General features: G+C 40.9%; 1 protein-coding gene across 2 annotated transcripts in view; it reads right to left on the reverse strand.

The window, feature by feature from the left end:
• Positions 1-14,715, reverse strand: part of TEDC1 (tubulin epsilon and delta complex 1) — a 76,803-nt gene that overhangs the window by 16,654 nt on the left and 45,434 nt on the right. For both annotated transcript variants that reach the window (XM_052802037.1, XM_052802036.1), the window contains 2 exons: positions 9,862-9,948; positions 6,744-6,956 (listed from right to left, as the gene is read on the reverse strand). In XM_052802037.1, coding sequence (XP_052657997.1) covers positions 6,744-6,956; positions 9,862-9,948 — 300 coding nt within the window. The remainder of the gene's footprint in view (positions 1-6,743; positions 6,957-9,861; positions 9,949-14,715) is intronic.

Consider the following 14,715-nt stretch of genomic DNA (forward strand, 5'->3'; position numbering starts at 1 on the left):
CCTGCAAGGGTGCAGGAGGGAACGCAGCACACCAGGAGCCAGCCCAACCCCCACCAGTGCTCCTCACCATTCACACAGTGGAGAAAATAATGAGACTTTGTATTTCCCTCACCCACATACATACATTGCACATGCCTTTATTTTCATGCAGGTTAGCCACACACAGCACAGCCACCAAGCACCAGCAGTGGCTACTAGGGCACCCACAACTCCCCATGCCCCCCTCAAATTCATTATGAGGCACATAGAAAAACTTTGGAAGTGTACTTGTTTGAGTAGGTAAAATTCAACTCGATCTCGGTAAAGAAAACAAAAAAACCCAACCAAAACCAGAAGGATGTAGGACTATGTTTCAGCATCAGCCTCTGGAGCTGCTTCCCTATTTCAAATAGCGAAGCCTTAAATCAAGGTGCATCAAAAACCATTCAGTCTTAAAAAGCTATTACCCCTTGTCTTATCACTACATGCCCTTGTAAAAAGTCCCTCTCCAGCTTTCTTTTAGGCCCCCTTTAGGTAATGGAAGGCTCCTATAAGGTTTCCCCGGAGCCTTCTCTTCTCCAGGCTGAACAACCCCAACTGTCTCAGCCTGTCCTTATAGGAGAGGTGCTCCAGCCCTCTGATCATCTTTGTGGCCCCCCTCTGGACTTGCTCCAACAGGTCCATGTCCTTCTTATGTTGGGAGCCCCAGAGCTGAACACAGTACTGCAGGTGGGGTCTCACGAGAGTGGAGTAGAGGGGGAGAATCACCTCCCTCCACCTGCTGGTTATGCTTCTTTTGATGCAGCCCAGGATACGTTTGGCTTTCTGGGCTGCAAACACACGTTGCCAGATCATGTTGAGCTTCTCGTCAACCAACACCACCAAGTCCTTCTCCACAGGGCTGCTCTCAAGCCACTCATCGCCCAGCCTGTATTTGTGCTTGGGATTGCCCCGACCCATGTGCTTCATGAGGTTCACACAGGCCCACCTCTCAAGCCTGTCAAGGTTCTTCTGGATGGCATCCCTTCCCTCCAGCACGTCGACCGCACCACACAGCTTACAGCTTGGTGTCGTTGGCAAATTTGCCGAGGGTGCACTCAATCCCACTGGCCATGCCACCGACAAAGATGTTAAACAGTGCCGGTCCCAATACTGACTCCTGAGGAATGCCACTCATCACTGGTCTCCACTTGGACATTGAGCCATTGACCACAACTCTTTCAGTGTGACCATCCAGCCAATTCCTTATCCACCAAGTGGTCCATCCATCAAATCCATGTCTCTCCAATTTAGAGACAAGGATGTCATGTGGAACAGTATCAAATGGTTTGCACAAGTCCAGGCAGATGACATCAGTTGCTCTTCCCTTATCCACCAACACTGTAACCCCGTTGTAAAAGGCCACCAAATTTGCCAGGCATGATTTGCCCTATCAAGGCTGCAGGTGAAACAGTTTGGGAAGGTTAGGGGTTACTGAATGGAAGTGGAGGTGACCAATCAGGAGAAAAATACAGAAAAAAGACGAAATGCAGGTTTCAGCATGCTCTTCCACTGTCATTAAGGAAGTCTGATGCGGGCCAGGGATTACAACCTCTGAAAGGCTCAACTGTGGGTAGTCAGGCACAACATGAGCCAAGCATGCAAGTACAGCCACCAGTATTTCTGGTGAAGACTCTAGTGTGAAAAGAGATTAATGGCTCTAAGTCTTTCTGGGCCATGCTTCAAGCTGTATGCATGAGCAAGCTCCATCCCATCATATCGCCATCTCAAAGGAGTCTGGCTTGCTTTTAAATATTATTGAACACAGAGGATCCCAAGATACAATAGCCCAAGTTTCAACAAAAGCTCAGTATGGGGTGAGCATTTATGTGATGAAAACTGAAACGATCACAATTTGGAGTCAAATACTCTGCATTCCAGCTTGTGGATGCCAAATGCTTAACACAGACTGAAATCAAATCCCCCTCTCAAATAGAGGAGTAGATAACATGAAATATTCAGAAAGGAAAAAGCAAACAAACAAGTTCTCTTCTGGAATTAGGAGATTTCATCTTTTACAGTTAAGTTTGTTTCTAAGAAGAGAAACATTTTTAAAGCTTAACCATTTTGCTCAACTTTTTGATCATTTACAAATCCCCAAAATGTCACCAAAGAAATGATGATTATTTGCCCAGTACTGCATGGAAAAGAACAAAGCTAACAGTAAGAAAGCCCCATATTTACATCACACCTCTGTCATACGCCTTTCTCCTCCAAGATACTGAACACATTGCTGCCTAGAGATGGATACAAGTTAAAATGTCATATTAATCAGGGTTTCACAAATCACCCAAATCCCATGGCAACATTCAGATGTCTTCTAGTGAATGTCCCTGAAAGGGGAAATGGTTTCAGGGTCATTCCAAACACATAACCAAAGAGTGAGATGGGGGCAGGCAGAAACAAACAAAAGAAAATAAAGAAACAAACAAGAAACAAAAGAAAATAAGAAAAATAAGTTCCTTAATTTTAAAAGTTTTAAGATCAATAGTTTTAACTACCAGAATCACAGTGTGCAAATGATTAAACTTGCAACAAATAGGCACATTGCCCCTGAAAACACATCGTGAATAATAAGCAGTTGTGTTTAGTGGTGCAAACCAGACATTGCTACCTGGCGTAGCAATGACTTTAACACACATGAACTACCTCTACATAGTCCAAAATCAATCAATCAATCAATCACAGGCTTGCATAAGCGAAAGAGACATCAACAGGTTTTCAAGCCCAATCTACAGCCTTAGAGCAGGTTCAACTCCTCTTCAGCCATCCCTGACAGATACTTGCATAACCTGGTTTGTGCAGGGTCCAAGAATGGAGACTTCACAGCTCACCAGACAACCTACTCTAACATTTCTCTGCCCTGGGCATTAGGAATTTTTTTCCTTAGTACCTAATTAGAATCTCTGTGTTGCGATTTACACACATTCTTGTCCCATTCACTGAGGACATGGGGGAAAAAAAAAAAAAATCTTTCCCCCACAGAAAATTTCTTCATATTCAAAGAATCATATATGTCACCTTAGTCTTTCCATTTTTAACATAAAGACCTTCAAAGACCTTACGTTCCAGACTTACGATGATTTTCATTTTTCTCTTCTGGACTCTTCCCAATTTCTCTCCTGACTTGTGATGCTCAAAACTGGATGTAAAGAAAGAGCAACTGTACCTTGTTATATCAAAGCTCCATCTAACCCAGCACTGTCTCCAATAGGAAATAGCTAGGGAATAAGTTTAGGACTAGATGAATATGTAACAATACCTCACTGGAAGATACAACTTCTAAACTCCAGTAGTTTGCAGCTGAAGGACTTTCTCAACCAGAATACTTTCCATATTTCTTGCTTAATTATTTTTTCTTCATTACTTTGTCCAGCAATTCCCTCTAGGTTCACCCATCATAAAAACCAAGGAGCATCAGAACAACAGTAAAAAAAATGTTTCCTCCTGCTCCAGCACGATACCCCTCTTCATTCTCTCCTCTTCTAGTGCAAGGAGCCCTAGCCTACGTAGATTTCCTCACAGAGAAACCCTTTCACAACTTGGGTCATCATCACTTATCGCTTCCCCTCCTTGTGCCTTTTCAGCTCAACCACAACTTTTTTTTTTTGAGTTAAGACTGGGACCAAAACTGCACACAGCATTCCAGGAACGGATGGGAATATTTTAAGTTTTGCTTTCTTCCACTTTCCTAACAATTCTTAGGATTCAATGTACTATTTCTGACCACTGACATTTCCACAGAACCATTGTTATGATGCCAAGAGCTCGTTCACATGCCATGACAGTCAGATCAGAAAAAAACACATGTAAAATTATGATTCACCCTTCAGGTGGATATTGTTAGATTTATCTCCATGCAATTTTATCTGACATTTTACCACTTCGCTACTCACTACAAGTGCCCTCAACAAGCCTTTGCTGTTGTCCTTCACGTGCTCTCAGGGATTTAGTCTCATCTCTCAACTTGGGCACCTCACTATGCACCTCCTTTCCCAGCGCAGTTATACACATGCTGAGCAGCATGGGCCTGTGAGGCTCCACCGGTGACCACCTCCGCAAACTGATCACAGCCGCCTCCTCTCTGCTTCCTGCTCTGCTGTTTGCTCAAGGATAAGAGGAACGACAGCCACGTGGGCAGTTTATTTGTGTTGAGAATCTTTTCAGGGACTTTATCAAGTGCCATTTTTAAATGCAATCAAACAACACTGATCCAACCTCCCTTGTTCACATGCTCACTGGTCCTTTCAAAGAGCTCCAACAGATTTTACAGTCATGATTCCTCTGTGCAAAAACTATGCTGTCTGTTCCCCACTATATCACGTTTAATCACGTGCCCTCAATTCTGTTCTTCAGAACAGTTTCTACTCAGTTGCCTGGCACAGACATCAGGCCTACTGGTAACAACAGACATAATTACTCTGTGGATTAGCACATTTTTTTGTGTAGTACAAGGTAGTGGGCATAAAAGCTATAATAAACTGTACTATCCCTCAGACAGGCATGCTTGTGAAAGCCAAGAGAATTTCCAGATGTCTCAGTATCGCAAGATACAAAGTTAGAGATAATGACCACTTTAGCTACTGCTATATCTTCTCTTTGTTTGATTAAAAAAAAAATACAGAAGGAAAGATTTGATAAGCTTATTTCTCCAAGGAAAAGACTGAAGGGGGCAGAAACATACAATTGATAGAGGAGCCTGCATTCAGCCAGCATCCTGATTGTGGGGAAAAAAAAGGCAGACTACGGGCAGAAAGCATCACATAAGCAGCAACACTATTCAAAGGAAGGGTTGATATCAAGAGGATTGATGGAGAGTCATCTGACCCCCAGCATTCCAAAAAAATGCTGTCGTGTAGAGTTACAAAACAATTCTGTTCCAGGGCATGTAGAAGAGGAAGCATTTGTGATAAACCATCCTTTTAACAACACACTTAAGATGCACTCCATTTGTTACACACAGTCATAAACTCATATGACATTCACTGAATCTCAGAAACACTGGAACTTGACCAACCATCATTCAAATCCAATCAGTGCATCTATTTCAAAGTACAATGAAGAATTAATCAGTTAATCTTTTTGGACTTCATTTCCAAATTTAAGCATAAAAAAAATATTAAGTGTGATTATTATATAATATTTAACAGCATATATATTGTTACATATAAGAGGAGTCAGAGCATATCTTGCTTTGGAAATCATGCATGGGAAATTTTCTTTTTAGAATTCAAAGTCTGAGTTGTCCTGCAAGTCACGTCATAAAAAGCAGCCAAATCTGATGACACTAGAGACCTTCCTAGTCCAGTGCCCCATCACTGACAGTGATCGACAGCAAGTGCCTACAGAAGACTGTAAGACAAAGGCAAATATATGGAGATACTTCCCCAGAATATTCTCCCAGCCTGCAACAATTTGCACTCCTGCAAATTCCTAAGTTTGTAAAACATATCTGTATATTTGACAGTCTTTGACGGATTTCATCTTCCAAGAATGTGTCCAACAGATTTTGAATCTATGTACACTGCTTATTTCGACAGTGCCCTGTGGGAAGAAGTTCTGTACTCTGTGTGAAGCAGCAGCTCCTTGTGCCTGTCCCCATCTAACTGATCCTGATTAGTTCCTTATCCTTACAGTGGAAGAGAGCAATTAGCTCTCCACACACTTTTTCCATGCCAGACCCTTTTGAACTCTTGGGCAAATACCTCTTGATCTGACAACCTGCCACTTTTCATTTTGTCAGCTGATCTATAAATCCTGCCTACCAAAATTTCAATCTTTAAAAAAAAAAAAAAAAGCCACAAGCAAAAAAACCCCTCTCCCGAGTTAATACAGACACAAAATAGTGATACAGCGTTTTTGTTACTGTTCTGTCTGCCCCAACTGGTTCCTTCACTTTTTCTCCATCCACAGGTTTCATAGATTCTCTGGTATCCTTCTTTCCTCTTGATGCCTGAAAAAAATGACTAGTTTTTATGCCTGCATCTTCATCGTATCTTCTCCTTGTGCCAGCATGTTAATATTCAGATTCACCTTCTATATCTACATTAACAGCTGCTTTATTTATGCCCTGCCACCCCCTCTGGGTGCTTCCCAGTGTCTCCCCATCCCTATGTCAGCAAATACCATGTACACTTCCTTCGTATCACCTGCTTTCCTCCACAGCCAGCCTCCCACAGCCAGTCTGTTCTTCCACCAAATCTTGTGCTTAGTCCCTTCTCTCACTTCACAGGTTTCAAATCCTTCTTATTCCTTCCCCCATCAGACATTTCAAAGACTACAAACTCAGTGAAAGACGACAAGCTCTGGCCTCTCCCACCCTCCTTTCCCTGCAAATACCTATCTTCATTTTTCTCACTATAACCATTACTGATGCTTCCAACCTGCTGCCTCTATCCCCTTCAGGGGCTGCCGTGATTTCCTCCTCCTCTTCTTTTCTCTCCTCTGCAAACCCTATCCTTTGATGCCTTCCCTTCCAAAAGAGCACTTATTTTGTTTCAGCATGCTGCCTCTCTGGGACAGATGCCTACTTTGTGTTTGAAAGAGCACCTGGCATGCTGTGGGCATAAACAGACAAGTAACTGTAAATCTGACATCGAGATTGCAGCAAGGTTGACACAAAGCAGCAACAGGGAGGCTGCCCTAGGATGGGCGATAGCGAGAGAGCTGAAAAATACAGGATCTTAAAAGTCACTAATGATCAAGAACACCACCCAAAGCCTTACCTTCTCACACCATGCAGCCTTTCGGTGAGTTACAAGCTTATGCAGTTGGTCACGGAGAGTCATTAGATCTCTGGATAATCTGTCAATTTGCCCAGTCAGACTGACAGCCCAGGGGCAGCACGAAGTCACCTTTGGCAGCCCGCTTTTCTCTACATGAGTGGCCTGGGACTTGCACATATTTCCCTCTTCAGCCATATTATCTAACACAGTTTCCTAAAGGAAGAAACAATAAAAGTTACTTTTCAGCAGGAGCTAAAATGGCTTCCCCACACACAGATCTTCCTGGTAATTCATAACTAGGAATTCACTGCTGCCATCTCAGTATACAGTTGCTCCACAATTTCAGAGTTATTTTAAGAGATAACCTCCTCAGTTCACTATAACATATTTCTAAGTTAACAGAAAACTTAGGTCGCTAACCTAGCTTATTTTAGAAAGCACTGCATACTGTGAGCCACTCTCCACTGCACTAAAGCATAAAGTAACACTCATGGGACAGAGATCATCAGTACTGTAGAAGCTCTAGATATGCCCCTTCCCCTCATACTCTGAGGTTGGATGCACTTCTATGGTTACACTGTTCAGGAGAGCCCCATCTGCTATGTGGCACAGTAAGTTGTAACACCCATGGGATCACTTGTACCTATGTAAAACTCTACAAGTTGCAGAACCCCAAGAGATCCCTGCTCCAGGCTGGTCAGAAGCTCTTGTCAGCTCTGCTTGACCATGACCACCTATAATTAATTCTGCAACTGCCTTCAGAGATAGCAACCATTATTTGAAATACTCAAAAAATATCAAATAACTTCAGAGTCCTTGAAATGCACGTACCTATACACCATGGTGCACAAATTATGTAGAAACACAGTTTTCAAGCTAGGGTAGCATAGCATAACTAAAGGACCCAGACCTCCTCACTCAAAGATTATTAAATATTTATTTCCATATTGTTATCAAGAAGACATTAAATAGGAGAGGTCATAATCTCTTTTAAGGACATAATTTGTATTCAAAATTCTCTTTAGAAATGGAGAAGTAATTTGAAACCAGTGAGAGGAAATTCAGCAGTTGAGCAGCATGGTCTACACACAGGCAAGGTAAAACCAAACACATAATTACTGGCTCAGCAGCAACACTGCTGGAAGAGATGTCAGAAAACCAGAAGTCACCAATGTCATACTGTTAAAGTCAAGCACCATTTAGAAATTATAAACACAAGTCTCCATGATAGAAGAATGCTGACTGTAACACTGATATACAGGTGAGGCACCTGAAGTTAAACACAGACAAATGGGAGGGAAAGTCCCATATGAGAGCAGCAACAACAATCAGAAGTTTGAATGAATGGCCTACAAGGACCCATTAAGAGAACTGATTTTGTTTAGCCTAGAAATGGGGACTGGGAAGGCAGTGACATGCTAACAGGCTCCACTTACATAAAAGATTGCTATAAAGAGGATGGGAATATTTTTTTTCCCTCCCTCTTTCTTCTCTGCAGGTAGTTAACTCTGGCTTCATTCACAGCAAGAGATTTTTAGGCTCATACAAGAAAAAACTTTGTAAGATAGCCAAGAATGGCAAAAGACACCCTACAAAACCTCCTTTCTCAGCGAGCATCAGCATTGCAAATTGGCACAAAGCAGCACTGAGGCCAGCAGCTCATGCTGATCAAAGGCCCAGCTCATGACAACGCAGACATGTTCTGGGCACCAACAGACTAACAAACTGCATGGAAATAAAACAAAGGGGGGTTAGTTTTTTGGGGTTTTGGGTTTATTTTTTGTTTTGGTTTTGTTTTTTTTTAATTTGAAATTCATTAAATGACAGAATTCTAAAGTAACATTACTGCAGTCACTCCAGTTGCTGTAGTTATGTCATGCTCCTGCCCACAGCCATCAGGAAGACCTGGCAGTAGCTATGCAGGAATCATCCCATCCATCAGATCAGCAAATGCAAGACACGGGTTAAGTGGAAAGACAAAACTACTGTATCCTTAAAGCACATCTCATTCCCATACATCCTACAGCATCCGGGAACAAAAACCATCATCAGGTGAAACAAAAGAAAAAGGCAAATTCACCATCCAGCCTATTGAACAATTTAAAAAGATGTGCTGATCAGGTTTTTTGCAAGTATTTATTTAGGACTTGACTCCCAGAAGCACACTAACACTCACAATACTACCCACACTGTTCAGCACATCAGAGGCAAACATTTTAGTGGCTCCACTGAAGTGCCATAACACTTGCAGTGGTATTTTGCCTATTTGGAGCCAGGCTTATGCTAGTGTTGATGCTTTCCAAATAACTGTAAGATGGTAGACATGTAAAGCAAAAAACATTATAGAACTAACAGCAATTTGAATGGCTCTGCATTGGAAGTACTCTTCCAAGACAGGTGAGGTAATTTACACTCCTTTGCCTTGCTTTTAGTGTAGAACAAGGCATATGGGCAATCAACAGTCAGCTCACTGATCTCAAAATTTTGTAAATTCATGTGGCTAATGTGGTGCTCTAAAGGATTCTTTTCAGCAACTGTGAATGGGCAAAAGTTGTAGAGAGAAGCAAGATGGATGGTTCCGTTTACACTCACTTGAGAAATCATAAGATGCGCAGAGAAAGGCTTATTGATTTTCTTATGATCATTCAACACGGTTCAAGGGGAAATCAGCAATTTCAACGCGCTATTTGGCTGGGAAAAATGAAGTTGTTTTCAGTATCAGCTGCTTGCAAATTTAGTTGTTCTCAAGTCTGCAATAAAGCTTAGAGGCCCTCTTCTGAAAAGCCATTTAATTTTAAGAAAATGTACGATTGCTATGTTTAAAAAACATTAAAAGAGATGAAGATCAGGCATTTTCATTTGTGTTAACTATATGAAATTCTGCCACTCTGCCCTGCAATTCCTCAGCTTAGCTGGGTGAGTCTTACTGAAGAAAACAGAGCGACGAAGGAGAACTAAGAAAACATTCCTTACTTTACCATAGGCTTTTTTCTTTTTCTCAAGTGCTGTTGAACAGTTGGTTTGCAGCATTTATTTTTGTGGGAAGGGGCCTTTGGAAGTGGTCAGCTATGTTAGAGTCAAGAAAGCTGCACCCTTCAAAATCAGTTTGATTCATTACCATCCACTGCCAGTAAACTGGTTCCAGTTGCTTCCACTCCAGAAAGGCTTCTAGTTGCACGGTTTCAAACTCCAGAAGCTGTAACAGCTACAGGAAAGGAGACAAAGGAAAGAAAATCAGGTAAACTTGGTCACTAGTGAACTAAATGAAATGTGTGCTTGGTCTGAAGTACAAAAAGAGTGTCAGTGGTACGTGGGACAACACTGGGTTACTTTACAAGAACACTGTAAAACCAGCTGCGGAAGCATGATGTGAAACACTTTTCCCAGCATCACTGATTTATTCCTCACCCCAAATGTACAAATAACATCAGCTTTTATATACATAAATGTGAGTTTCCATATTGTTTTGAAGGATCAGAGAGCCATAATTCTGATATATTAAGGCCTAGATGCATGACCATCTTCAAATCTTCTGTGCTTCTTGACTACCAAAATAAGCTAGTTTCACCAAGAGTATTTTTTTCATCTATCCATTCACTCACATTTATCAAGGCTGTAAGGTCTAAACACCTCCTTCTCTTCCAGGCCATGTACAGCCTTCTCTCAACTAAAACTTACACAGTTGATCTTTGACTGGGTCTCCTCATATTCAATAGCAATGACCCCAACTGCGATATACAGGTACCTCCACTAGTCCAATATATCTCCTTCCCATGCTGCTCCCACACCTGTGAAAAAATCAGAACTCCAGTATCTCCAGTCCTCTCTGCCTCCTCCCCCAAAACCTTTCATCAAATGGAGATGATCTCTGGTGCTCTGAAATAGCATGGAAGAACTCCCTCTAAAAATGTGTTTTATAAATTGTCTGATCTGCTGCATGAGGAATCCCTCTCTTTACCTGAGAGCACCTGAAGGAGAGAGGTTATGTTCTAGCTACACAAATTATAAATTTTTCATAAATATATACGTAACACACATGTATGCATACACATATATGGAGAAAGAGACACTCCAAGACTAAATATTTATGTATCAGTAAAACAAAAGTTCTTGGAAAGAATGAGAGATGAACAAATTAGGTATAAATCAGAGCTTACCAGCTTTAACAATTTCAGCACTGGCCATATATTTGAAATGAACAAGTTTAACACCCATCTTGACACCAAAGGCAACTTTTTAAGATGACACACAAACAGTATATGGTCTCGAAGAGAATGACAAGGACCAGATCATGACCAGTTAAACCCACCTTATATAGACAACTATCTTCTGCTAGCTTTGTTGGGTTTAGTTACTTACTACATAAAATATAACTTAAGTAACTGCAAAGCATGAGTTGACTTTGTAATTTTATTCTGGAGATATAACTTGAAGATAAAGAAATCAAAGAAAGAAATGCACTTTGCAAGAGTAACTGCTGGAAATTATGAGCAGTTTGCTCTAAAACACTGCTGGATCCAAAATACAGTTATTACACATTTGTTCGCACAACTGACACTTGGCATTAGGCTTAATGACTCTGCTAGTTTCAGGCTCAGCTGGCATATGAAAGATGGAAGAATGGGTTTCTGTCTCCTTTTTTCTTTTCTCCTTTTTTTCATAGTCATATCTACAGCACAAATGGCTTACATTATAGGATCTGATGCTGGCAATAAAACCCAGGCAAAAAGTTGATTAAATATTCAGGCAACATCTAAGTTACTTGATTTTAAAGTAGCTTTGTAATGTGGTCATGAGCTGTGATTGCGGTATGAACATGTCTTGTGACAGCTAAAGAGGGCTGAAGGTTGGAATGGGAAGCTTTTAATTTTAAGCCTTGGGAAAAAAAAAAAAATCTTAGTAAAAACACAGTCATCATCTTTAGTTTTAGTCTCACTAGAGGAGCTCCTGAATGTTAAAAAAACCATATGCCACTTGCTTTCACACCACAACTGAAAGGATATGGTTCTGAAACACCACCAAACCTGTAAATGATCTGTTGGAGTTAACTGACCTTAACAACAATCAAAGCTTTCTGAGCAGTCTCCTAATCTCAAGTCTTTCAGGATCTTTTGCATTTGGGGCCCTTTTTTTTTTTTTTTTTTTTTTTTTTTTAACTGCTCCATTAGTTATACAAAACTTGAACAGCTCATTTGAAAGCATTCATCTGACTCACATACTTATGGCATCCTCACCTTTCTCTAAGGTATTACCACCCTCGGAAATATCAGGCCAGCAACTATGTGCTAGATTGTTTCAGCCATAAATCAGTAATGGGGTGACTACACCACTCATCCTAGGAGGACAGTTTTCAACCTAGCTGGAGTGTGCCATGAAGCGTTAGGCAGCCTGCAATAGCCAACATTTGAGTTTCTGCCCCGAGGGACTGAAGGCACTGTTCCTGGATGCCAGTATCCTCTGCCATCCTTTATATGGGTCTTGGAAGACTCTGATGTTATTGCAGCTTAGAGAATAAAGCAGAACACAATAAAAACTAATGTACTACAAGTATCCTTGAGATACCTTAGCAAAAACCATAAAAACAAATAAACGTTCAAGGCGGGGACAGAACAACGGATTGTATGTCTGCATGCCATGAATTTGGTCACAAGGACAGTCTCCACATGACCCCGGGGTGAAGGGCTTTCACTCAGACATACCTGCACTTAGCAAACGAACAGCTACCTATATCAGCCAGCTTCTTTCCCCCAACCTCATCCTTTACTCAAGCTTCTCATCAGCATTTACTGTTAACTGGACAATGCATTTTGTGACTTTGAGGTGAACGGCGTACATTGTCTTAGGTCATTCATCACAGTCACGCCACAGCTGGTATTTCAGCTGTATTTGCAATTGTGGAAACCAAAGCCCAAAGTGTACCTCTGCATTTTCCACAAACACAGTACCTTTTCTTATTCATTTAGTACCAACAACAGTTCACACAGAGATGCTTTTATATGCAATGAGCAGTTCCACTGCTGCTGCTACATAAACCTCTCAAAATGTAAGACAAATTTGCAAGCTGCAACTAAAGCTGCCTGCTCATTTTCAGTGACCTAAGGACCCAGATGTTGTCATGCCTCCTAATGAAATTTAAAGACTAACATCTGCAGAAAAGCATTAATTTTGTCTCATGAACAAAGTGAAGCAGCAAGTCAAAAATGTGCCTCACGTGGATATCTAAGTGATGCTTAGGGATAACGCATGAGAATTGTCTTTCCCTCCACACAAAATTAAGACAACAAAATCCATTTCCTTCATTCTTCTGGAAGAAGTTACTGCTCTAAAATACTTACACTAAGAGAAAAAGTAATGACAAATTCAAATTGCTAATCTCTGTGGAGAAGTAATTCCATAATGAATGCTGAGAGCAAACACTTTGCAGTAACAACTTCTCTAAACCCTTGTAAAGAAACCATCACTGGTGCAAACTACTTGCAAGCAACAGCTTTGCTATAGAGGCTAAACTGTGCTTAACTGAGCTGTCTCAGAGCAGGAAACCTCAGAGTGATGCAGAAGAATGTGAACTCTGTAAGGAACGTGCCTCGCTTCCTCTTGACATGTGGCTGTGATCTCCAAAGCCAAACATCCAGCATCCAACGCAGCTCACAGACCTCAGGAAACTTTGGGAACTTCAGCTGCAAAAGATCTAGGTGACAACATTTTCTAGGTGGTTTCGGATACTCAACAAGAGGCCAAAGTTGAGTCCTCTTTGGTATCCACAAATCTAACTCACACCAAAATCATTAAACAAACATATTTGTAATTACTTTTTCTGTTGAGATATTAATCTTTTTCATATTATTTACAAGCTTATTGCTAAATTCATTGATGCCTGTAGACTGTTACAGAAATCAATATTTAATAATTTGCAGCATAATGCATCCTTTTCATAGGCTGAGTTCCAGAGAGCTCCCTGCAACACGTATTTAATCTCTGCTGTCCACAGATCATAATTCAACTACCGTATCACTCTAAGAGTATTTTTAATCAAAAATTGCTCTGCCTAAATATTCAGAAAATCATCCTATTGTTAGACAGACAAAAACAGTCTTTCAGCAATAATTATGTTTCTTGGCTCAGAGACAAAATACTGCTGATTCATCACCTACTCACGTATGACTGTAGATAGAAAACTTGCATTGGACTCCAGATCACTGCAAACCTCACTCCAAATGCCAACATCTCTGAAGTATGACTCAAGGCTCGAGACAGGGTTGGACAGGGCTGGCTTTAAAATGAAAGCCTAGGTTGGGACAGTATCAAGAGATTATTTCATACTTTTATTTGTTTAATAGGAAATGGCTTTATTCAACTTGAATTTTGGTAATCTGAATACTAGTTCTGAATATCTAACAAATGCAGGAGAAAAGATAAGTGGAGAAGTTCCTTGCAAAAATGCAAAGAAAGGGGTAAACACTCATGAAAATAAGTTACACAATTTACATTACCAGAAGTAAACCATAACCGGGATTAAGGCTTTAGAGACCTAACCAAGCATCAGATGAAATAAACAAATTACAAAACAGCTTCATCTCTGCTACTAATACAAAACTCCCTTACCAAAAAAACAAGCAAATGAGAGCCTCTCGGCAGGCAGGCTGTTAGGTGGATGACATTCGGTTTGAAATAGCACATACTGCCCAAATTGCACTTTAGCAGAGCTAAGTTTTGAGACCCCTTCACCAAAAAACAGAGAAAATCTTGATGTCATAAACATCTCAGGCTGGGACAAAAACCCAACACTGTAGGTGGTCACACTTAGTGCTCCAAGATTCAATTCCACATTGTGATTTCTTCAGAAGCAAAGCTGGTTTAAGACATTCCCATACATTCCTTGAAGGCTGAAGCAAAAATAAATAGGCCTGAAAACTAGAAAGTCACACTGAAGTAGTGTGAAGTACAAGCAGCTGAAGAGCAAAAACCAACAGAC

Source organism: Harpia harpyja, chromosome 11 (assembly GCF_026419915.1).
Source record: "Harpia harpyja isolate bHarHar1 chromosome 11, bHarHar1 primary haplotype, whole genome shotgun sequence".
NCBI lineage: Eukaryota > Metazoa > Chordata > Aves > Accipitriformes > Accipitridae > Harpia > Harpia harpyja.